Raw genomic sequence first — 26938 nt, forward strand, 5'->3', positions numbered from 1 at the left:
GAGCGCATTGTTGCTGGCGACGAAAGCTGGTGCCACCACTGGGAACCTGAGTCGAAAGCGGCGACCATGCTGTGGTGTCATCATTCGTCCTCTCGTTCCAAGAAGTTCAAGAGCCAGTCATCTGCTGGAAAAGTGATGCTTATCCTGTTCTTCGATCACCAGGGCGCATTGATTTCAAGGAACCAAGTGTCTCCATCACTGGGGCACGGTACTGCGAAACGCTGGAGAGATTACGACGTGCAATTAAGGCGAAACGTCCAGGAAAACTGCGAAATGGGGGGATTCTGCTTCATGATAACGCACGTCCCCATACCGCAAATGTCGTAACGCATAAGCTACGCGCACTAAAGTGAGAGACACTCGAGCACCCGCCTTACAGTCCTGATCTCTCCCCGTGCGATTTTCACGCCTTCGGTCCCTTAAAGAAGTCCTTGAAAGGTCGATGGTTCCGGTCGGACGTAGAAGTGCAGCAGGCAGTTTTGGACTTATTCAAGCGGCAGAAACAGGAGTTTTACTAACGGGGTATATTCAACCTGGTGAAGCAGTGGTATGCCTGCCTAAATGGTCATGGCACTTTTGCATCACTGGCATATCAAATCTGAATTGTGCAGCCTTCGAACGGAAACTTTTTGATCATGCCTTATATTTAAAAGATGGAGCTGCCGGCTATTTAGTTTTATATATACAGCATATACTGCTGCCCACCCTACTAGGTGCACCCTTGTCTTACTATTATATTTCATGTAACAATGCTCTTAAACGGGTTTTTAAAATGGATTAAAGGGTGTTTGGTAATTAAAATTATTGTACTTTCTTTACTTTTACTTTACATATTTAAATGCAGAAATTGTATAGCATTGTTTTATTTGAAAATATTATTTTAGCAGGTTTAGGTTCGACTGGAGATATGGGAGATGGAATATATGAATTAAGGCCATAGGTTATGCCTCTATCATTACTCCTCATTACACTAATTTATTTTACTGTTAAAGTCAATACCTATTTATCTTTAAAATCGAAACTACTCAATGAAAAATATATATAAGTTACTTTAAATGTTGAAATCCGCATGCTGATAAAGACCTTGTATGCATCACACTACCTTTTGTTCCCAAGGCAAAAGACACTATATGCAACCAACCATTACCATTAATACTAAAAGGACTGCATTCTAAATAATTGCGTTCGTTGAAAATTTTTGTGAATAAATTTAAGTTTTATAAATTATAAAATGAGGTGGGGTCATTTCAAAATTAGGGCATGTGCGTGTGTGTGTTTTGGCATCTACTTTGTTTTATATCTCAAAATGGGGTAAAGATTTAAAAACCAAATTTGGCATGGTAATTTATATATAAGGGGCATTTAAGCTGTTAAATTTTGGAATATGAAACTCGACGGTATGGGTAAATAAAGAGGATTATGTGTCATATCTCGAGTAGGGTCGGACTTAATGAAAATTATTTGTTGGATTATTTGTGAATTATCTAAGAATTAAATTCAAATTTAAATTCTAAATTCTTTTATTACTAGGAAAAAGGTAAAATCTTTCAGCTTAACAAATTGTTTAAATTACAATTCGTCAACACTACCCATAAAGAGGATAACCTTTGTTGGATTATGTACGATGTAATACAGGAAAGGATGATCTGCGTTAAATTCATTGATAATCGAAGGCAGAGGTAGCATTTTATTAGATATAAATCCTCCTGTAATTGCAGCTGCTTCGCTTCCTTCTTCGTTAATTTCGATTTTTGCTTTGTGGATGATTTCAGAAACGTAGAGGCTCTTATCTCCGGTGATACCTGATAAATCGGCACGATTATCAAACAGCGTAACGACTCCAGCCTTTTTGAAATCCTCTTTCAATTTTCTAGAGCTTTCAAACTTAAATTTGGGAAGGGAAACAATAACTTTAGTCGTATCTAAGTTGTCGAGGAATGAAGCTAAGTCATCATTTACCAGTTCATTTTTCATCCTTTCCAAACCGTTTCTTTCGTAGGGTAAAAGAACTAACATACTAATATTATTACCTTTATAGGGTAACAGTAAGGCTTTAACTTTTCTATCATAGTCATTGAAGAAAGGGAATTTGGTATTTATCCTCATAGTAGGAGCTGACACAGAGTTCTCACCTCCGTTATTATAAAATGGCCTGTCCTCGGTGAGTTCGGGGTCGAATTGAGTTTTCCACGTTCCCTTGAAGTATATAGCATTGAGTAGTACAAGTCGAGTGCTTGAATCTAATTGATCTACGAGTGAGGCGATTTTTCCATGAGTTTTCTCTCTTACCCACGAATTAAGCTGCTGTACAACTCTATTGCTATCCTGTACGAAATCAACTTCTTTGACTAAAGTATCGTAGTAACGCTGTAATGAATTTCTGTATTCATCCAAAATTTCGAAATCTACCTGCGTTAACAGACCATTTGCTATCTCCAACTGATAATCCGTTGTGCTCCTCTCTAATTGTCTGAATAACTTGTGATACGTTTCGTGTACGTTAATATCAAACAGGTCTAAGAAAATATGGCCAAGACTTCCTATCTCTCCACGCGTTTCTCCTTTAGTTCCCATATAGATTTGGCTCATTAAACTGGATACGCTGAGAGGAGAAAAGAAGAAATTCTTCTCGTATCTACTGATGTTCCTGAATAATTTATGACCAAAGTTTACGTTATTGACATATTTTAATGATTCTATCCTGTCTTCTTTCGCAAGAACAATTGAAGCTACCATCAAGAAAGATGCTGCAACCAGCAAACGAGCCATTCTTTTAAATCTGAAAGTAAACGAAATTTTTAAGTATTTATAGATATTGAGCAAATTTTAAATGAGTTTCTGCCTGCCGAAACGTTTCGCAAGTGGAGAAAATGTAAATTTACAGCACTTAACGCGGAATATATGTCTTCTATTATCTTAGGAAACGTGTCCTTGATTAATTTATCATCTCCAGAAGGAAAAATTCACATAAAATATCAGTCAGTAAATATCATTAAATTTCAAGACGTGAAAAAAATTTACCTTGAAAATTATAAAAATGTCATATAGAAAGTACGTTCCCCTCAAATTAATGAAGGAGAAATGACACAAATAAACAGTAAATAATTAGAAAAGTTATCAATTAATTCGGCTCTGACGTTAGCGCTAAATCGGATGTGACGCTAAACTGAGGTAATTCTAACAATAAGAATTAGGCCTATATACTGTATAGTAACCTGGTCTTGCAAGTTTCAGTTTGAGAATTTGAAAATCATTAATTTGGTAGTGGCAATATCGTTTCCAATTACCTCCTTTGATAATTATGCACGGAATCAAAGTAATATCGAGGTAAATTACAGCTTAGGATAGTGTTTTTCAATCGTTATTTAATTTTAGTACCCTAAATTGGTAATCTTGTTTTCTTCAGGTAATCCTACTTAGCGCTTTAGTACTTTTAGTAGTACACGTAACAGATATTATGGCGCTACTTGGCACTGTATTTTACGTCACCCTTGAAGTGTCGTTGCGGCACTTCAAGGGTGACGTAAAATACTACTAGCCTAGGATCTCACGCTACAAAGGCCTTTTTACGTTCTTACGAGAAGGGATCGGATCCCTGTATTTCATAGCTTGTATTGATATGCTGGAATATATATGTCTTGTATTGACCTGAACACACGAACAAACTATCCTCATTCCAGCTAATACTAGGCAAAGAATAAGCCCTTATTCAAGTCGACATAACAATTAAATTGCATGTTAATTAAGCTGGAATTAGGGCAGTTTATTGTTACGTCAGTGCAAGCCTTACAAACAAACTTCTCGTATATCAAGCATACGAAATTTGATATCGTCGCCAATAGTTGATAAGTTAAATAAATAATTAAGCAAATATTATCAGCGGATGATGTGATACCTTTTAGCTAAAAATGTAAAATTTTATCTTTCACAATTATATAAATATATTTCGATAAAATTTGTAAATGATACTAAATTACATCTGTTACTATATTTTATTATTAAGAATTTTTTATATTTTTAATTATTATAAAATGGTAAAAAAAACTTAATTTTGAGAATAGGGATGAGTTTTATAAAAAGAAAAAATATTGTAAATGCTAATAATGCTAATGAAATATAACTCGTGTTTAATGTCTTACCAGTGGGGCTGAAGAAGTCTGTTATTTCTTCCTCTCTCTAATTCTTCTAAACGTGTTTTCCAGTGCGATGATATGACATATAACGCTTCCAAGAACTTTTGCGCTTTCAACAATCCCTCTTAACTTCTTTTGTAATGGGGTTTTGTCATTTTATTTCTCTTCATCCTCTTCTGAAGAGACTTCAGATCAGGCTACACGATTATTAAAATGTCTTCCGTTGACATGTCTGCATGAATTCGGCATTATTCTCGATGGCTTAAAATTCTTCTACGTGCATAAGATGTTCAATACTGGAAGAAGTGTTCAGCTATTGTAATGTTTCGTGAGGTGCTTTATTATAAACATCAATAAGTGCTCTGTTTGGTCAACCCAATGTAGGTCTAACTATTGTAGATCATTTTGGTTATCACTTCCGCTTCTTATCGTTAATGAAGTCGGTGATATGTTTCACTCGATGACCACGATTAATGAGCCTTGAAACATTTTATAATTCTTGCATTTATAGGATGTGACATTCCAGTGCATTTCGGCGAGATGAATTGAATTCTAACATTGCATAGATGCACAGTGTTATGGCATGTGGCCTTTGTCAGTTAACCATCACTATAGTTGTGATGCCCGTCTGTTCTCCAAACAAGAAAGATTGGTGTTTGATTGTTGCGTCCATTACACAATCGTGTTTGGCGTTTATTTGGCCAATTCAAATAAATTACATGTTTTCCAGTTGTTGATGCTTGGCGATTTTAAGGGACATCACAGTTTTTATTCTTCTTTTAGTCAGTTTTCCTTGTGGTTAAAAATTTCAGTCAAGTTTCTTTAAGTTTTAAAGTATGATAAGATTCTTAAAATGCGAATTTCTGTGACTCAATGCAATTTTGTTGTATTGATGCAGACTTTTTCTCCTTTCGAAATCCCTTTCAGTTTCATAAATGCCGAAAAGAACGAATGTAAATTACTTGCAACCTGAAAAAAATGCATTTGCTATGACTTGTAATTATGTTACGTGTTATAATTTCAAGCACAAAACAATGAAACAAATACAGCTAGATGAGGTTTTAAAGTACTTCTTTTTACTTATTCCATAAAGAATTAAATGAAAGAAATTAAAATTAAAAGAAATTAAACGGGTATTCAAACAACCTCGTTGCAATCGTACAAATTAGGAGTTTTTTTAGTGTAATTTCCACTTTATTCGTACATAGTGTACAAATATATTTTAAAAACACGCATCTGTAGAGGTGCGCGTCATGAACTTCAACTGAAAAATACTCTATTCGACACTCGAATTTACAGACCAAATCAAACAGAGAAACTTTGCAAGAAAAGACAAAGACATCGCTTCGATCGAAATGCTTACCAGAGTATATTAAGATGCAATGTGCCCTCAGGGAGGAAACAGTTAAAAAAAAAAAAATGGTGATTACCATCCATATCGTTCACATCACGCCATTTTGTGTCTACCAGGCTAAATTCTAATTGTTGTTGAGTTAATTGTCAATACATTTTTCTTTCAAAACGTATAAATTTTACATTTACAACCTGATATATACCAATTGTTTCTAGCGATGAAAAAGACGTCCAGCATCATATCAACAGCTTTCATTACAAGCACAAAAGCTTTTTTGTGCCGTCACAAACAATAATCGATCAAAATCTAAGGTATACAGAAACAATGTTATGTATGTTGACCTTCATTCTTGTTTTTATTGTAAATTTCTATTCGTATTTGTTTCTAACAAATTTCTGTATTGCTGCCTGTTATTTGATATGGCATTGCAACGGGTGGGCTATTTGTTAAGGTGAAATGCTTCTCGGAAAGATTTTCTATGGGAAATTGGCTCCTATTCAGGTGTTAATCAATAAGCAATATTTTAAGCATTTTATATGCAAATATGATACTTTGTCACTTATATCTAGACATTTTCCTTGTGTTTCAGTTACGACTTTTCAAATATTTTATCCTTGGTTCACCTACTAATGCTTTGCCATTTTTGCTTGTAAATGATGGGAAATCAATTTATAATTAACGTTTTCCACAGACTGTCTGGGATAAACGTGTTACTGACGTTGCCTTAAGAGGATGCCTGGGTATAAAATGATTATAAAATATACGTCTAAATTAATTACAGATTCATTACATGTATAAGATAATTATAAATAATAAATAACTTAAATCAATTAATTATAAATGTATAAAGTCTATCCAAATCGTGTTTAAAAAATACTTATCGTTGTATATATATTTTCTTAATACTATAAAGAAATACAGACTTTAAAGGGAATTCTTTTTGTAACTGGATAAACACCACCGATCATTAAACTCAACGACACTTTTCCAAATCTTTTCATGAAATTTAAGATCTACAAAATAAAAGTAAGCAATAAAGAATTTACAATCAATCAAATTATGTGTAAAGTTTTAAAATGATTTATTAATACAGACTTTTAACTTTTCTTCCAGATGTATATTGCTCACTGCAAATTGTCGGACATCTTGAAAGCCATTTTGCATCTGAAAAACGAAATATAATATTAAGAATCGTATTCAAATATTTACATTAACATTGTTTCCTCTTGTAAAAGAAATTTTTAAAAACAAATTCTTTACCGAGAAAGCAAAACTGCACAACAAACAAGCTGCAATGACACAAGTAAAGGTGAATATGACAACTAGTGCCAGAAATGCTAATCTAATTGCATCATTTACGTCTATAAAGAATAACGCATAATAAGAAAAACTGGTTGCACATATAAAACCGAGATACATAGCAAGACTAGGATAACTAAATTTAGTATTAAGTTGACTGACGAAATTCCACAATTCTTCGTGACGAAGCATCAAAGTTCTCAATTTAAAATAGAACTGTTTATCACTTCTTCTTACAAGAGAAAAATCTTGTATCAACTGTTTGAATTCCATTTCGGTAAGAACTAATAATATTGCTAGCAATAAGAAAGCATAACTCAAAGCGCCAATACCGACACAAGCAAAAAATCCAATTTCGACCGAACAGTACAGTGCCTCTCCCGGGAACTTTTCATTTTTTTCTATCGCTGGGTAAATAAATAATAGATTCAAAATCTGAAAGCAAAACACAGCGAAATTAATGGCAAAAAAAACAAGCAGAGAAATAATATTAATGAAGACATTTGCTCGGTTTATCTTCTTCACAAGATCCTCGTTTCTTAGTTTTTTTATTAGAGTGACTTTTCTGTTCTTGAAGAAACTAAATGTAAAAGCAAAGCAGCATTGTAAGCACGCGAGTGTTACTTTCAACAAAAGAGTACTGTTTTGAAATAAATCGTACCATCCAAAACAAATTGAATATTCACCCCAACCCGGAATAGTCTGCCACCACAGGAGAACCGCTTTATTCCAATATGTCAATTCCAAAAATCGAATATATTTGTCTATAAATTTTCTTCTAATTAAAGGTGAACACTCGTTATTTCGGCAGTTGCATGGTTCAAAAGGATCCAAACCATAGATCATCGCATTTACCCAGCATGGTCTTAAGTAGTAATGCATACAGATTTCGTTAATTGCGAACGAATTCATGATTTATTCGCTTTACGAATTTTAAGTATAACTACAATAAGTAAAATCAGTGTCTATCCTTAACACGAGAAATTCTGTTCTACTCCGTTGCTCATGCAATCTCTATTAGCGTCATTAAATTAAGTGCAATTTAATTGCTATTTGCACTCAAGAAATTCTTCCTTTTAAGTAAGGAATTTTTCGAGTGCAAACACAATTTAATTACGTCGATCATTTAACCGAAAGTTTAAAATAACATATTATTTAACGATGATCTTTTAATTAAAGATAATCGATAGAATCGATAGAAGTACATGTAATTCGTCTTATAATTCGTATTAACAGCATTCATTAGAGGTGAATTCTTATTTTATTATAAATATGTTACACGTGATACAAGTTAAAATATATGTGGCATATTTATAGAATGTTTTTAATGTTATGAATATACTTTAGGACTGGAAGAAAGAATGATAACTATGCAAAGTATGGAAGATAAAATTTTATAAGATTTTATGCTGTGCATTATCAATATTTATTAATTCGAGTCATTAAAGAATGAATATTTATATTGATTACTTATCATTAATTTGTAGAACAATTTATTAATGGTAATAGATATTTAATTATAAATTCTAATGAAGGAAATTCGGGAAATTCTTTGCATGTAAGAAGTATCCAGACAATTTAAAAGTCATACGACGTATCACTTAAAAACTAAGTGAACTTTTATTGACTTTTTATACGCTTTTAAAGCATTCGTATACTTCAAATTCTCTTTTTAATTACGGTTAAAACAGTTTAATTTTTTAGAAACAAAATTATTTCTTTAAATAATATTTTCATCGAAATAGAAATCATTAAATTGGCGAGTAACTTTTTAAAGAAATGCGGAATTGTATATACCTACGGTGGGCAAACTGTGGCTCGTGAGCTGCGTGCGGCTCTTCTAGATCCATATTCAGGCTACCATATACTTATACAATTTCCTTTCATAAACTTGGTACATACTACTTACACACATATAATATATTTGCAAGTTTCCTGACTTAGATATGTGATACACTGACAATCCGTGTTGTATACCCAAGGATTGTATGTGTACAACTCGCAAACAGGCAACTGATTACAGTACGTTTGTAAAGTCGAAGGACTTAAATTATAATAAATAAATTGGTTTGCAATAGTTTATCGAATAAAAATAAAACTTTAATTTTATTTAAAATATAACGTAATTTATAATCGCGATCTTACAGTCTGAAATTGACTTTACTTTACTCAATGCGAACGAGTAGTTAACTCCATTAGCAGTAATCTGATATAATTTATTTCAGATTAAAAATTACAGCGAAAGGGGGTATTAAAGGCAGGAGGTGTCGATTAAGTACATAAAAACTGCCGGTGCACGTTATTTCAGTTCAAAAATTCTCACCGAAATGTGTTACATAAAGTTTGCTATTTTTTGCTTTAAGATGGAATTATTTCACAAACGTTTCCGAATTCTTTTACAATCAATTATTTTATGAAACATTTTAAGAAAATTTCAGTTAACTTTATTCAAATTTTAAACCATTGATACATAAATGCGATGCTTAAAGTGCGAACTTAATCCAAATTTGTTGTATTGGTGCAGACTCCTTCTTTCGATATTCCTTTCAGTTTCATAAATGCCGAAAAGAAAGAATGTAAATTACTTGCAACCTGGAAAAAAGCATTTGTATGGCATATGATTATGTCACATCTTATAATAAACCTTACAAGTGCAACTAGGTGACATTTAAAAATACCTCTTCCGCAAAGAAGCAATTTTTAATTTATATAAATTATGTATAAACACCAAAAGTTTTACATAAATTATATAAACTTCAGATAAAAATACAGGCATATCCAACAGAACGTTTTCCCCGTAAAATGTTTTTTGGTTTTAATACATTTAACATAGAAACGTCTTTATTCAACGTTTCTCGCCCTCTGATAACGTCGCATTAGTTTATATTGTCGTCAATATAGTGTTTTCACAGAACAGTTAGTGAGGTAAGTGTGGCGTTCCACTGCAAATGCAATCGGCAGGATGAGAGATTCGTGAAAAACCGCAATTCATTTCAACGGGGCGATGTCGTAACTCTTGACAACATTTAGTAGAAACTTGGCAAATTTACAAAAATTCTCAAATTCACAATACATTAAAAAAGGTGCCTTCTCACTTCCCTACTTTAAACGTTTTACTTATTAAGTGGGATGAGAAGCCCATAAAAAAATGTCGACTCTTATATGACACCGTTATTTCCTGATGTGAGAAAGGGAGGAAGTGACAAGACACTTTCTTTTAAAGTATTGCCTATTTGAGAATTGTTGTAAATGTTCAAACTTTATACTTATTTTTCCGGTAATTTTATCAATCATTTGTTAGTTTGGAACCGCTCTGGCAGTGATTGGTGGTAGAACTTCTCGAGAAGACAGCATACTCTACATGAGCCAGGACTACATCCAAGAGCGTGTCCACTAGAGTTTCTCTAACGGAATCCCGGCTGTTTTTTAAAAACGTGAAGAAAACTCCGAAAAGTCTGCATGACCAACCTATTGTTGATACAGGAACATGCGACCAAAGATTACTGATCGGAGGTTTTATCCGCCAGTGGGTGCATGCTATTTACAGTGATATATGTTTAGGGGATTGGCTTGCAAATTGTCAGATTATGTAAATTATTGTATACAAAACAACGGTTTTGTTAACAACCCTATTAATAATTTAGAAAAGGTTATTGATTAATTATTAGGAAGCATTGTTTTAAGCATTTTACACGCTTACGTGATACTTTGTTAATTGTATAAATACATTTTCTTGTGTGCCGGTTACAATTTTGCAAGCTTTTTGCATGTTTGAGTTGATTTTATGCATTATGTTTCCTTGGAAATTATGGGAAATAGACTCTCAAGTAACGTTTTCTCACGGAATGTGTGGGATAAACGGGTTATTTACGTTGCCTGTGGAATGCCTGTATGAGAAATCGATATAAAATATATCTTTCATTTAATGTCAAATAAATATAAATATATAAAATATATTCAAGTGGCGCTTAAAAATACTTTGAACTGTAAATATATTTTGTATTACTGTAAACAAATACAAACTTTGAAGGGGATTCTTTTTGTAACTGGATAAATACCACCGATCATGAAACTCAACGACACTTTTCCAAATCTCTTCATGAAATTTAAGATCTATAAATAAAAGTAAGCCATAAAGAATATACTAATTAATCCTGTGTAAACTTTTAAAATGATTTATTAATACAGACTTTTAACTTTTCTTCCCGATGTAAATTGCTGGTAGCAAATTGTCGGATATCTTGAAAGGCATTTTGCATCTGAAAAACGAAATATAATATTAAGAATCGTATTCAAATATTCACATTAGCATTGTTTCCTCTTATAAAAGAAACTTTTAAAAACAAATTCTTTACCGAGAAAGCAAAACTGCACAACAAACAAGCTGCAATGACACAAGTAAAGGTGAATATGACAACTAGTGCCAGAAATGCTAATCTAATTGCATCATTTACGTCTATAAAGAATAACGCATAATAAGAAAAACTGGTTGCACATATAAAACCGAGATACATAGCAAGACTAGGATAACTAAATTTAGTATTAAGTTGACTGACGAAATTCCACAATTCTTCGTGACGAAGCATCAAAGTTCTCAATTTAAAATAGAACTGTTTATCACTTCTTCTTACAAGAGAAAAATCTTGTATCAATTGTTTGAATTCCATTTCCGAAAGTACTAATAATACTGCAAGCGATAAAAAAGAATAAGCTATGGCGCCAAGTCCTACAGAAAAGGCAAATCCAACTTCGACCGAACAGATCAGAGCTTCTCCCCAAAACTTTTCATTTTTCTTTATCGCTGGGTAGATAAAGAATACATTCAAAATCTGGTAGCCGAACACAACGAAAATAATACAAAAAAACACGAGCAGACAAATAATATTAATTAAAATATTTGCTTCCTTTTTCTTCTCCACAAGATCTTCGTTTATTAGTCTTTTTATTAAAGTGACTTTTCTGTTTTTGAAGAAACTGAATGTAAAAGCAAAGCAGCATTGTAAGCACGCAACTGCCACTTTCATCGGAAGAGTATTGCTTTTGATTAAATCGTACCATCCAATGCAAATTGCGTTTTTATTCCAACCCGGAATAATCTGCGAGCAGAACAGAACTGCATTACTCCAGTAAAACAACTCGAGAAATTCAATATATTTCTTCATATATTTTCTTTTAATAAATGCTAAAAACTTATTGTTTCGGCAGTTGCATGGTTCGAAGGGGTCCACACCGTAGATCATCGCATTTACCCAGCATGGTCTTAAGAAGCAATGCATACAGATTTCGTTAATTTCAAACGAATTCATGATTGATTCGCTTTACTAATTTTATGTACAACTAGAATAAGTAAAATCTGTGTCTATCGTTAACACGAGAAATTTTGTTCTACAGATTTCATAAGCAACGGATGCTTATGCAATCTGTATTAGCGTCATTAAATTAAATGCAATTAAATTGCTGTTTGCACTCAAGAAATTCCTCACTAAGTAAGGATTTTTGATTGCAAACACAATTTAATTACGTCGATCACTTTACCGAAAGTTTAAAATAACATCCTATTTAACGATTAATTTTAATTAAAGATAATCGATAGACTCGATAGAAGTATATGTAATTCGTCTTATAATTCATATTAACAGCATTCATTAGAGGTGAATTCTTATTTTATTATAAATATGTTACACGTGATACAAGTTAAAATATATGTGGCATATTTATAAAATGTTTTTAATGTTATGGATATACTTTAGGACTGGAAGAAAGAATGATAAATCTTATAAAATTTTATCTGCCAAAGTATAAGATTTCATGCTGTGCATTATCAGATTACGTAATTTGGCAGATCTCCCTAACTGAATAATTTTATTCATCAATAATCTAGCATGAGTTCTCTTATTAATGTAATGCACACGGAATAAACCATTAGACGAAAATGTAACACCCAAATATTTGTAGTCAGAGACAACTTGAATTGGAGAACCCTTAAACCACCATTCATTTGCCCTCGCACTCTTACCTCCTCTTCGAAAAACAACAATCTTAGACTTATTCAAATTCAATTTCAAACTATTTCCATCTAAATAAATTGCCAATTTATCAATCAATCTTTGAAGTCCGACCACAGAATCAGATAAAATTACAATATCATTTGCGTAAGCCAGTATTTTAATTTGGAAACCATCTATTTCTATACCATCATCGAAAGAGTTAATAATACCAAAGAGATCGTTCAGAAAAATACTAAACAAGACTGGGCTCAAAATACAGCCCTGCTTATCACCAGTCTCAGAGAACATTAACGGCGAACAGTCACCTCTAACTCTTACCATAAGCGAGGAGTTTTCTTACAAAGCAACAAGTAAAGATATAAATCTATACGTTTGGAGATCTCTCGAACCCAAAAAATCTCAAATAAAGGGAAAAATTTGCCCGTCCACGCGCGTATGTTGGCGTCTAATTTGTTTAATTTCTTTATTCTGTTCCGAACTATTAAACAATATCTCAGAATGAGTAAAGTTTAAGAAACAAAATTTGGCACAGTAGCGTGTGTATAAAGGGCATTAATGCTATTAAATTTTGGTTCTTTATTAAAGGTCGACAGGGTAGAGACATAGAAGGGGTCATGTGTCATATCTCCAGTGTGGTCGGACTTAATGAATATTTTACTCGTTATTAGCATTCACAATCTTATAATATAATCGAGATGGGCTAATATAATAATAATGATAAGCTCAGAGTTCAAACGGTTAAGAGTTGAAATTTGGTACACAGTTAGGATACATCATAAGAATGTACACTAAGAAGGAATTTTTCGAAATTCCTCTCGCGGGGGGAAGAGGGAGATGGTTAAGGATTACCCCGAAGAACTCCGTTTCTACCGTGCTATTTTAGATGCGGTATTTTGCGTTTTTGTGAAAAATCGAACATTCTTTTAGACCCATCTAAAAATTCTCTAATTAGTCTCGGAAGAGAGAGGACCTAATTCTTGCACCCAGTGAAAACGGGTAAAATCGGATATAATCTAAATATCTTAATCTTCGTTATCGTTACTTTTTACGTGAGCAATATCTGGCTTATCTGCTAGTTTTTTTAAATTTTATTTTTATTTTCTATAAAACTCGTCTCTACCCTCAAAATTAAGCTTGATTTCTAATACGAGTACAGACAGAAAAGGAAATCTTACAAAATTTGAAAATGATATTTATTATGCACTGGAAAAACAAATGACATTGACCACTCTTTAAGTTTGAGTGTTAAAACGGCCATACTGCACTATCCAGACATTATCCAAACTACAACATTGATTGTCACAGCATTGCCACCAACCAAGTTTCGGTAAAGCGTTTATTTCCGCTCTTAAAATTATTAAATATGATTTAAGAGCTTCAGTCAATGCTGACTTAATAGAAGTGATTTTTTTTTTTTGTAAGGAGTAATTCAGTTTATAACAGAGATGAAAAGTAATAAATTAATCAACGTGGCAAAATAAGCAACCTGTTTTTTTACCAGTCTAAATGTTATATTTCTCATTCTTGACTTAGTTTAATGTATCTGTATACTTATATATTACCCAATATACTCGTATATTATGTACTATACAACATTTTTATTAAACTAATTTGTTTGTATAAGAATGTATTTACTATTTTTATTCATACACGCTTACCAAATACCGATGCCATCACCGAACGAGCCAATAAATGTGAACTTATATATTCGGTAGATGTGTCAAATTTTAATGTTTAATTAATTTTTAAAAATCGTTTTATTTCGTATTTTTTAAAAAATAATCAGAATCGTCGTCATTATTACTTTCCCGGCTGTTATACAGTATAAGTCTATAACAAAGGAAAAGAATGACTTTCTCAGACAGGAAAAAAAAAAAAAAAAACCCCGAATCTTTTGCATATCTCGACTTTTCGAGATGCCCCGAGTTCAAAAATGCAAAAGTTTGGGGTGGGAGCATTTGTTGGCCGATGGCCACACTTTTCCTCTGTTATATATAACAGCCAGAAAAGTAAAAGTTATCGTATTGACTCATTACTTAGAGGAATATTTTAGCTTTGGAATAAAAAAGTTTCTACGTTCTATCTTTATTAGAACTATATTTATCGATACTAATATTCTGAGGTCACGTGATGACGTCAGAATTTCCGGGCCTACTTTGTTAACAAGTCCGCCCTCGGTCGGAGTGGGAGTCGTGTAAAAATCTACCGACTCCACAGCCCAGATTTCTACCCTTAACACGAGATATTTTGATTTGTTATATTTTGTTGTTGAATTTGTTACTTATGTAATTTCCCGTACTTGGTTTGTGACCATAAATTGCGTATAATAAAACAGGCAGATCCATTAGTGAGAGGAATTTCTTAAGTGTACGCAGCGATTTAAGTACATTCATTGAAAGTTTAGAATACGATTATGTTTAACGATTCACTTTTAAAGACAAGTAATAAAATAGTACGTTCAGCTGTTATCAGAATCGATAACAAGCACTAACAACACAAATAAATTCGTTTCACATATAAAGCATTGTAATTATATTTATCGGAAATCAATTATTATTATATTATAGACGTCTTAAACATCATACAAATTAATCATTACAATACTGTTATAAAAGGCTTTTAATATTTAATGCATACTTTAGTAATGGAAGGTAAAACTTATTTTAAAATATTTTCCAACTTATAACGAATATTTATATTAGACTAGTCCAATGGTAGAATGAAGATGGTAGAATGTTTACATACACCTGAATTGGATAAAGGTAAACTATTATATCAAGGTCTATTACTTATAACATTCGAAAAAATTTATTGCTATAACTTAACTTCCCGTAATTCTCTGCCGCTTTTAAATATAACACAACATTCTGGAATTTGTTATTACCGTTTGGCATGTATAACTGCAAGAACCATGGAATACCAGTTAAATTTCAAAGTTGTTACTAAACATGTAATCGTCATTTACTCTAATAAATTAATATTTTCATATAAGTGACATCGTTTTTTATGATTATTTAAATAAAATAGTGTATATTGTTAAATAACTGTGCTTGTCTCTCTTACAGAACAATGAAAATAGAGTAATTTTCACTGCATTAATTGAAGATGTTTCAGTTGTTGTTGAAATGAGGGCGATGAGGTCATCACCCTTATTTCATTGGAACGCAAATACATGAATCACTGACTGAAATTAAACGAAGTAATGCTGTTTGTGAGGACTTAGAAAGGAAATTAATAATGATCGGCGAGGAAGGACTGCAATTACATTAAGAGAGTGCACAATTGGAAAAGGAATAATTATCCATAATGAAGAAAACGTGTAATTAATTGATTCGAAATAACAATAATTTTTATTGTATATGCCCATTTATTTTGCTTAATTTAATTATTCATATGCATTCAAAGTAATGGAAATATTGCTTAAGATAAAAATTTGTCTTATAGCATAGAATTCTTATAAACCTAAACATGAGTAAAACTCCTTGCTATAGCATTTCTGATTAAAACTGCTTTTTCATTCATTATTTCTTCCTCTCGTGCAATTTCTCTCTATCAGTCTGATCTGTTTCATTAAACCAGGTTTTATCTACCGGATTATCTCCCTTCTCACACGAATTATGCAGTACACAACAAGTTCTTGCAATTAAATTTGATATTTGAATGCTGTTATCCACTCCAACTCTTCGAAATCTTCCTTTTAATCTTCCAAATGCATTTTCCACCACACTCCGAGCTGTAAATAACTTAAAGTTGAACACTTTTTCTATTTCATTCTCTTTATTATTTGAAAATAGTTTCAGTAAATTTAACAATAAAGGAAAGGCAGAATCACCGTTGAGTAAAAGTGGAATATTTTCTCCACTTTTAAGGATGTTATATACTGTAAGCGGATTAACAGTGAATGAGAAGTTTTTAAGATATATGCATCATTATTTCTACGAGGAGATCCGACATTTATATAAGTAAACATATACTTGCCACCTACAACTACAAGAAGATCTATGGAATACCATGCTTAATAGTTGTAGTAATCAACAGATTCTTTTTTAGGCGTTGCATCAATTGATTTGAAGCACTGTGGAAAATCCCAAATACACATAAAAATCGTTAATTTTTGATTCAACTTCATTCCTTTTATCTGGAAATCGAATAAATTCTGGAAACCTAGGGATAGCAAAGATATTATAACTTTAGATAGGGTAACGGGGATATAACAAATCTCAACCATTTCATCGATATTTACTTTATATTGGCGCTACGGATAGACAATCACCGATTCAGTTAAAGAACATAATTACAACATTGAAAAACATAAACCTGGGACGTCACTTGCCGTATATGCCAGATGAAAGCCACATTCGAAGAAACAATGAAATCAATTGAACTTTAATAACGTGAGTACGTTAGAGGTTCTTGAGATTATCAATGCCACATTAAAAGGAAACTGCATTAGTCATAACAATGGCGAATTATTACAAAGTTTGCACACGATGTATTTTACGTTATAATTATAAACACATAACGTTAGGGGTCGCTGGTGTAGCTAGCACGGGCCAGACCGGTTACGGATATCGTGCTATCACTCTTTTAACATATCCCAGAAAATCTGTTGACCTGTTTTTTTTTTTTTATAGCCAGTGAGAGTTTTCACCCTGTACTCAACATTTCACACTACGTGTTGGTGGAGTAATTTCAATCGTATTATGGTTTCTTCATTTCAAGTAATCTATTTGTTTTCTTTGTAACTTTATTACTTTCGAATTCAGGGGCCCCTAAAGACCCTGACTCTTTAGGGAAGGGCCTGGGCCCGGGCCCCGTAGGCCCTCCCCTAAAGACGGCACTGGTTATATACGGTTTACGCATCCAAGCCAATTACGTTGTGAAAACGTAATAGACATGGACGCCATTGAAGCACTCGCTTTATTTTCTCCTGGCGATATCAACGATTATATCGTAGCATTAACAATTAAATAATTAACAGACGATAACTAAAGTGGAAGATTGTAAAGTCACGTACCGAAGCAAAAACAATATGGCCAACAGACAGCAATCGCATTTTTATATGGGCATGGATAACGATAACGACGTATTGACGTCAATAAAGAATCAAATATGACGAGTTAAATCTTCTGAATTCCTATATCAAGCGCCAAGTTTATGTTTAAAAAGAAAAACCAAGAAAAAATAAAATAGCGACGAGTTGCGCTACTTTTCCGACATTAAGAATTTGTAGCGCCATCTGTTATCATATTTTATTTTAAAAACTTTTATATTTTAACTATTATAAAATGGCCAAAACTTTAATTTTCAGGGTAGGGATAAGTTATATAAAAAATTACAAATGCTAATAACCAGTAAAATCGCCATTAAGTCAAACCCTACTGGAGATAATAACGACCGTATTATCTGCCCATACTCTCGATTTTTAACCACCAAAATTTTATAAAATAAATCACCCTAATAAACAAACCTCCCTGCAAAATTTCACCAATTTTCGACAAAAAGCACAGGAGATTAATCTTCAAACAGGGTGAATAAAATCCAAAGATACAGAAATTACATCCGAATTTGTTTGCATTTCTCGACATTTCGCGGTCCTCTAAGTCCGAAAAATATAAAAGTCTTGGGGTTATTTCTAGAACGATCGCCATTCTTTTTCTCTATTAAATATAACAGATCCGGGAAAGTAAAATTTGCAAGAATCACTTTTAAAATTCAAAAATATTTTCTTTTCTTATTATTGTGATAATTAACCTTTTTCCCTTGGCACTTTTGGTCAAAGAAACGCCAGAAAATGGTAAATTGGCCCACAAGTGGCCAAGCTCAGTGCCGTCTTTAGGGAAGAGCCTACGGGGCCCGGGCCCAGGGTCCCAAGGTCGTAGGGGCCCCTTGAATCCGAAAGTAATAAAGTTACAAAGAAAACAAATAGGTTACTTGAAATGAAGAAACCATTAATAATACGATTGAAATTACTCCACCAACACGTAGTGTGAAATGTTGAGTACAGGGTGAAAACTCTCACTGGCTATAAAAAAAAAAAAAAAAAACAGGTCAACAGATTTTCTGGGATATGTTAAAAGGGTGATAGCACGATATCCGTAACCGGTCTGGCCCGTGCTAGCTACACCAGCGACCCCTAGGTTTGTAATCTAGTATTGATTCGGTTTCTTCATGGGGGCCCCCAACATTCTTCTGGCCCAGGGTCCCTTACGTTCTAAAGACGGCACTGGCCAGGCTGGTTCCATTTCCTAAACATTGGGAGTTCGGTTCGCGCCTCACTCGAACGGGCTGGCCGCGTGGTGTTTTCCGGATTTTCTCCACGTCTGTAAAGCCCGAATAGGGGCCAGTTACTTTTAAAAAGACCTCTCGGAATGCATTATTTTCCGCGTAATGACCATCATAAACGCATACAACTACTATTACATGACAATTACGTCACACTTCCCCACGGGACGATATAGCCAAGAAGCTCATGCCCAACTAACTGATACATGACAAGATGGAATTTTTTCCCAAATATTTCCGAATTCTTACAAATTCAATTCTTGTGGAACATTTTTTAAGAATTTCAATTAACTTTATTGAAATTTTAAACTAATGATACATAAATGCAATGCTTAAAGTGCGAACTTTTGCGACTCAATCAAACTTTGTTGTATTGGTGCAGACTCCTTCTTCTTTCGATATTCCTTTCAGTTTCATAAATGCCGAAAAGAAAGAATGTAAATTACTTGCAACCTGAAAAAAAGCATTTGTATGGCATATAATTATGTTGCATCTTATAATAAACCTTACAAGTAGAACTAGATGAGATTTGAAAATACCTGTTCCGCAAAGAAGCAATTTTGAATTTATATAAATTATGTATAAACACCAAAAGTTTTATATAAATTATATAAACTTCAGATAAAGATACAGGCATATCCAACAGAACGTTTTCCCTGTAAAATGTTTTTTGGTTTTAATACATTTAACATAGAAACGTCTTTATTCAACGTTTCTCGCCCTCTGATAACGTCGCATTAGTTTATATTGTCGTCAATATAGTGTTTTCACAGAACAGTTTCTGAGATAAGTGTGGAATTCCATTGCAAATGCAATCGGCAGGATGAGAGATTCATGAAAAAAACGCAATTAATTTCAACGGGGCGATGTAACTCTTGACTTCATTTAGTAGAAACTTGGCAAATTTACAAAAATTCTCAAATTCACAATACATTAAAAAAAGGTGTCTTCTCACTTCCCTTCTTTAAACGTTTTACATATTAAGTGGGATGAGAAGCCCATAAAAAAATGTCGACTCCTATATGACACCGTTATTTCCTGATGTGAGAAAGGGGGGAAGTGAGAAGACACTTTCTTTTAAAGTATTGCCTATTTGAGAATTGTTGTAAATGTTCAAACTTTATACTTATTTTCCGGTAATTTTATCAATCATTTATTAGTTTGGAACAGCTCTGGCAGTGATTGGTGGTTGAACTTCTCGAGAAGACAGCATACTCTACATGAGCCAGGACTACATCCAAGAGCGTGTCCACTAGAGTTTCTCTAACGGAATCCCGGCTGTTTTTTAAAAACGTGAAGAAAACTCCGAAAAGTCCGCATGACCAACCTATTATTGAGGCAGGAACATGCGACCTAATATTACTGATCGGAGGTTTTATCCGCCAGTGGGTGCATGCTATTTACAGTGATATATGTTTAGGGGATTGGCTCGCAAATTGTCAGATTATGTAAATTATTGTATACAAAACAACGGTTTTGTTAACAACCCTATTAATAATTTAGAATAGGTTATTGATTAATTATTAGGAAGCATTGTTTTAAGCATTTTACACGCTTACGTGATACTTTGTTAATTGTGTAAAGACATTTTCTTCTGTGCCTGTTACAATTTTGCAAACTTTTTGCATGTTTCAGTTGATTTTATGCATTATGTTTCCTTGGAAATTATGGGAAATAGACTCTCAAGTAACGTTTTCTCACGGAATGTCTGGGATAAACGGGTTATTTACGTTGCCTGTGGAATGCCTGTATGAGAAATCGATATAAAATATATGTTTAATTTAATGTCAAATAAATATAAATATATAAAATATATTCAAATGGCGCTTAAAAATACTTTGAACTGTAAATATATTTCGTATTACTGTAAACAAATACAAACTTTGAAGGGGATTCTTTTTGTAACTGGATAAATACCACCGATCATGAAACTCAACGATACTTTTCCAAATCTCTTCATGAAATTTAAGATCTACAAAATAAAAGTAACAATAAAGAATTAGTGAAATTATGTGTAAATTTGTAAAATGATTTATTAATAGATAAAATACAGACTTTTAATTTTTCTTCCGGGTGTAAATTGCTGACAGCAAATTGCCGGATATCCTGAAATGCATTTTGCATCTGAAAAATGAAATATGATAATGAAAATAGAATTAAAAGGTTTTTAATTAACGTCATTTCCTCTTATGAAAGAAACTTTTTGAAACAAATTCTTTACCGAGAAAGCTCCAATGATACAAGTAAAGGCGAAGAAGGCAACTAGTGCCAGAAATGCTAATTTAATTTCATCATTTACGTCTATAAATAAGAATGCATAATAAAAAAAACTGGTTGCACATATAAAACCGAGATAGATAACACCACTAGGGTAAGTAAATTTAGTATTAAGTTGACTGACAAAATTCCACAATTCTTCGTGACGAAGCATCAAATTTCTCAATTTAAAATAGAAATTTCTCTCACTTCTTCTCACAAGAGAAAAATCTTGTATCAATTGTTTGAATTCCATTTCGGTAAGAACTAATAATACCCCTATTAACAGTATGGCGTAACCCACGGCGCCATATCCTACAGAAGCTGCAAATCCAAATTCGACTGAACAGATCAAAGCTTCTCCCCAAAACTTTTCATTTTTTTCTATCGCTGGGTAGATAAAGAATACATTGAAAATCTGAAAGCATAACAAAGAGAAAATAATACCAAAAGAAACCAGCAGACAAATTATATTAATGAAGACATTTGCTCGGTTTATCTTCTTCGCGAGATCCTCGTTTCTTAATTTTTTTATTAGAGTGACTTTTCTGTTTTTGAAGAAACTAAATGTAAAAGCAAAGCAGCACTGTAAGCACGCGAGTGTTACTTTGAACAGAAGAGTATTGTTTTGAAATAAATCGGACCATCCGAAGCAAATTGCCTTTTCATTCCAACCCGGAATAATCTGCCACCACATTAGAAATGCACCATTCCAGTAAATCAACTCCAAAAATCGAGTGTATTTGTTCATAAAATTTCTTTTAATTAAAGCTGAAAACTGGTTATTTCGGCAGTTGCATGGTTCGAAAGGATCCACACCGTAGATCATCGCATTTACCCAGAATGGTCTTAAGAAACAATGCATACAGATTTCGTTAATTGCGAACGAATTCATGACTTTTTTAAAATTTTCTGAATACGACTGGAATAAGTAAAATATGTTTGTATTTTTAACACGAGCCGTGTTAAAAATACAAACATATGACTGCGATCCGTTAGCCTTGCTCTGTTACTTATATAATACTCTGTATATAGTTTGTGACTATAAATTCCTATTATAAAACAGCCAGGTTCATTAGTAAGAGGAATTTCTTAAGTGTATACAGCGATTTAATACATCTATTATTCATTGAAAGTTTGTACTTATGTTATATTTTACGATGCTCTTTAACGCAAATCAATAAAGTGTAATAAGACGTTCAGCTGTTATCAGAATGGATAATACGCATTAATTCATCTTACACATAAGGCATAGTGATTAATATTTATCGGAAATCAATTATTATTATATTATAAATGTCTTAATCTTTATAATATTTTTAAAAAAGGCTTTTAACACTAAAATTATACTTTAGTAATGGATGATAAAAGTTCCTAAAATTTTACGGTGTTCATTTTAAACATTTTATACAATTTTTTAAGCAATAACAATACTCGTTATTTTTAAAATAACCAATATTTATATTGAATTCTTGTAATTAATTTTTATAATAATTTATATTGGGTTGCAATTTTAAAAATATTGTGACCTGTAAATTCCCATTGTCGTTTGTCCGCCCGTCTTCCTTAAAAAATGGCGGAAGCAGAGGTACAAATATGCAATCAAAACGAGAAAAAACGCTCCGAAAATTGATCGGAAGAAGAAATAACCATTTTAATTGATATATCGAAGGAAAAATCAAATTAATAACTAACATTAAATTTTGAAAGAAAAAATTAATCCTTCCTACTTCAAACAATGTAATTTTCTTTTTTTATTTTATTAACTACAGAAGAAGTAACACTGATTGAACATTCGGGAGGAAGCCCTGGTAATATTTCCAGGTAGTTCATTCAACTATAGAGCACCAGCCAGCTCAGAATCTATAGTTAATGGATGAGAGTTGCAGCAGAGTGATGGTAGAATGTTTACATTCACCTGAATTGGATAAAGGTAAACTATTATATCAAGCTCTATTACTTATAACATAATTACAACATTGAAAAACATAAACCTGGTACGTTCCAGATGAAAGCCACACTCGAAGAAACAATTAAATCAATTGAACTTTAATAACGTGAGTACGTTAGAGGTTCTTGAGATTATCAATGCCACATTAAAAGGAAACTGCATTAGTCATAACAATGACGAATCATTACAGAGTTTGCACACGATGTATTTTACGTTATAAACACATCGGTTTGTCATCCAAGCCCGTTACGTTATAAAAAGGTAATAGACATGAACACCATTGAACTTCTCGCTTTATTTCCTCCTGGAGATGTCAACGATTATATCGTAGCATAAGGGTCGATTTACACACAACAGTTACGAGCCGGCACAGTGACCGTTTGGTGCATAAACATCGATAAATATCACACATAGCCAATCAGAGTTTCATCTACGACACGTGATCTGTATTCTGTCAATCATACAAGTGTCGTACATGAAAAACTGATTGGCTATGTGTGATATTTATCGATGCTTACTGCACTGTGCCGGCACGTCACTGTTGTGTGTAAATCGACCCTTAACAATTAAATAATTAACAGACGATAACTAAAGTGCAAGATTGTAAAGACACGTACCGAAGCAAAAACAATATGGCCGACAGACAGCAAGCGCATTTTTATGTGGTCGTGGATAACGATAACGACGTATTGACGTCAATAAAGAATCAAATATGACGAGTTAAATCTTCTGAATTCCGCTACCAAGCGCCAAGTTTATGTTTAAAAAGAAAAACTAAGAAAGTTGAGCAGCGACGTGTCGCTCAACTTTCCCGACACATTTAAAATTTTAGTGGCGCCATCTGTTATCATATTTTATTTTAAAAACTTGTATATTTTAACTACTATAAAATGGCCAAAAGTTTAATTTCTAGAATAGGGGTAAGTTATATATATATATATATATATAACTGTAAATGCTAATAACCAGTAAAATCACCATTAAGTCAGACTCTACTGGAGATACACCGATCCTATTATCTGCCCATCTTCTCGACCTTTAACCACCAAAATTTTATAAAATAAATCACCCTAATAAACAAACCTCCCTGCAAAATTTCACAAATTTTCGACAAAAAGTACAGGAGATATAATGCTTCAAACAGGGTGAATAAAATCCAAATATACAGAAATTACCTCCGAATTTGTATTTCTCGACATTGCCTGAGTACAAAAATGTAAAAATCTTGAGGGGTCATTTTTTGACCGATTGCCATACTTTCTCTCTGTTATATATAACAGCCGAGAAAGGAAAATGTAGTTATGGTAGTAAAGAAAAATTTTTAAATATATTATAGATCTAATCATAGTATTATCTCAGGCGTTTTTGTTTGAATATCAATTGTCTTTTGGTTAATGCTTTTATTATTACATTAAGACCTAAGATGATTTTTGGTTTTCCGTCGGATGAATAAATTTACTTTTTACAAATAGAAGACAAAGTCGCTCCAAAATTTAGACGATCACCATTTCCTCTGATGTTCTAGAACAGAATTAGACAGCTGGACCTTCCTTTATAGGCTACGCAACTGCCTAATCTTTATTAGGTTTTTCTGTTTATTAAAGGAACTTTTTAAAGAGTAGGCAGTTGCGTAGCCTATAAAGGAAGGTCCAGCTGTCTAATTCTGTTCTAGAACATCAGAGGAAATGGTGATCGTCTAAATTTTGGAGCGACTTTGTCTTCTATTTGTAAAAAACCTAAGATGATGTACAGTTCGGTCGATGACGGTCGCCGATCGAAGCTTTCAATACATAGTGGTGCGTTATAGATAAATAAATGTTACACAGGTAAATATTAATTTTGTATGGTTTAATTAAATAAATAAACTTACAAATTATTAATACGCCCAGCAAACAAGATCATATCTGTCCTTCGATCACGTATAAAAAACAGGAACGGGTAATCAACAAAGAAAAGAGGTAAAACCTTATTTCTTACGTTAGTTCTGGCATAAAATGTAACACCAGTTGCAGCAGCAGCTTCGCTTCCTTCTTCGTTTACTTCAATCACAGCCTTATGCAGAATGCTTGAAACGTGCAAATCCCTCTTGCCGCTGATTCCCGAAAAATCTGCCTCGCCATTAAAAGCATCTCGCATACCTAACGATTGAAAACTCTGTTTCAGTTCTCTAAAATCTTCCATTTTAAATTTCGGCAATTTAATATTTACTTTCCTCGGTGTCAGATTTGAGAATATGTCTTGTAGCTTATCGACATCAATTTCATTTACTAATTTGTTTAATCCATCCATTGCATTTGGCAGCACAATAACCATGCCAATATCCTCTCCTTTGTAGGGTAATTCTAATGCCCGAAAGCCTTCATCCTGAAAATCTGCGTAAGGAAACGTTTCCTTCATATTCATCATAGGAACAGCGGCACGTTGGACTCCGTAGTTGAGAAAGGTTTCATTTTTAGTGGCATCGACGTCGAAAGTTTTCTTCCATATTCCTTTAAAGTAAATTGCATTCAGGAGGATCATTCTTGTCAAAGTGGAAAGACTCTGGACCATGCTCGAGATTTTCCCGTTGGTCTTCTGACTAACCCAATTATTTATTTCTTCAACGGCCCGTCCGTTGTTTCTAGCAAAGTCGACTTCATTGAGAAGTGCCTTGTAATTGCGCTGCAATAACTCTCTGTATTCGGGTAATATTTTATAATCACTTTGCGAAACAATGGCATTGGCAATCTTCAGTTTATATTCGTCGGAGCCGTTGTCTAACAGATTAATTAGAGAAGCGAAGTTCCGGTGGACGGTTTCTTTGTTGGCACCGATTTCGTTGTATCGAAGAACGTGGCTCATTTGTTCAGCCGTTTTGCCTCTTGCAGCACCGTAAGCCATGGCTAGAGCCGTGTTGATGCTTACAGGTGAGAAGAAAGCATTTTTCTCGGCAGGAAACGTTTTCAGTAGAGAAAAACAGAGTTTATTATTGGCTTTCGCCAGGTGTTGAAGACGTTCTTGAGAACCAACTTGGGAGAATAAAGCAAATATCGCTATTACAAGCGATGACTGTTTCCAGTACATTGCAATCTGCAAATAATTAATATGCATATACATGTTATAATTCTAAAGATATTTCTTTAAATTATCTTATTTTAAGCCTTAAGTTACTAGAGAAAAGTAATTTATATTTCAAGCTAAAAATATGTGAGTGACTATAATTAAAGGTAATCGATGTTTTCAAACTATTAATCTGATATAAAATCTTAATGTCTTGTTAAAGTTTTAATACAGTAAATTACACGCTACTTTCCTATATTTATTTACATTTACTACCACAAATTTTGTTTGTAAACAAGTTGAAATTACATGCATACCATTAAAAAAAAAGTAGGTCGTCTACGTTACTATACTAGTTTAATGCAAAATATATTATAATTTGATAAAAATGTTAAATTAATTAAATAAAATATTACGTAATTACACTAAAATTTGTGTAATTCATATGAAATAACTCACCTGTTTATATGAAAATCGGAGACAAATTCCTATTGAGACTCATGTTCCTATACAAAAATTTATATAGCAAATCATTACAGACGGAAAAACCCATTTTTATTTTAATCATTCTAAAACCGGATCTGTTGTGTCTGCGATATTACCTCAATATTTC

General features: G+C 33.0%; 1 protein-coding gene and 1 long non-coding RNA gene across 2 annotated transcripts in view; both read right to left on the reverse strand.

The window, feature by feature from the left end:
* LOC136981970 (uncharacterized) overlaps nucleotides 1–26352 on the reverse strand; it is a 34057-nt gene extending 7705 nt beyond the window's left edge. Inside the window, exons 1-4 of the mRNA XM_067278395.1 lie at nucleotides 25157–26352; nucleotides 6616–6651; nucleotides 1574–2824; nucleotides 378–484 (exon numbers count right to left, since the gene is read on the reverse strand). Coding sequence (XP_067134496.1) covers nucleotides 378–484; nucleotides 1574–2824; nucleotides 6616–6651; nucleotides 25157–26349 — 2587 coding nt within the window. The 5' untranslated portion in view covers nucleotides 26350–26352. The remainder of the gene's footprint in view (nucleotides 1–377; nucleotides 485–1573; nucleotides 2825–6615; nucleotides 6652–25156) is intronic.
* Nucleotides 19407–21191, reverse strand: LOC136981917 (uncharacterized). Its single transcript, XR_010881808.1, has 3 exons — nucleotides 21135–21191; nucleotides 20962–21051; nucleotides 19407–19532 (listed from the first exon to the last, which is right to left on the reverse strand). It is a non-coding gene; the product is annotated as an uncharacterized lncRNA (long non-coding RNA).
* Nucleotides 26353–26938: the final 586 nt, after the last annotated feature.

Source organism: Centruroides vittatus, unplaced genomic scaffold (assembly GCF_030686945.1).
Source record: "Centruroides vittatus isolate TY-2023 unplaced genomic scaffold, ASM3068694v2 contig_799, whole genome shotgun sequence".
Classification (NCBI taxonomy): Eukaryota; Metazoa; Arthropoda; class Arachnida; order Scorpiones; family Buthidae; genus Centruroides; species Centruroides vittatus.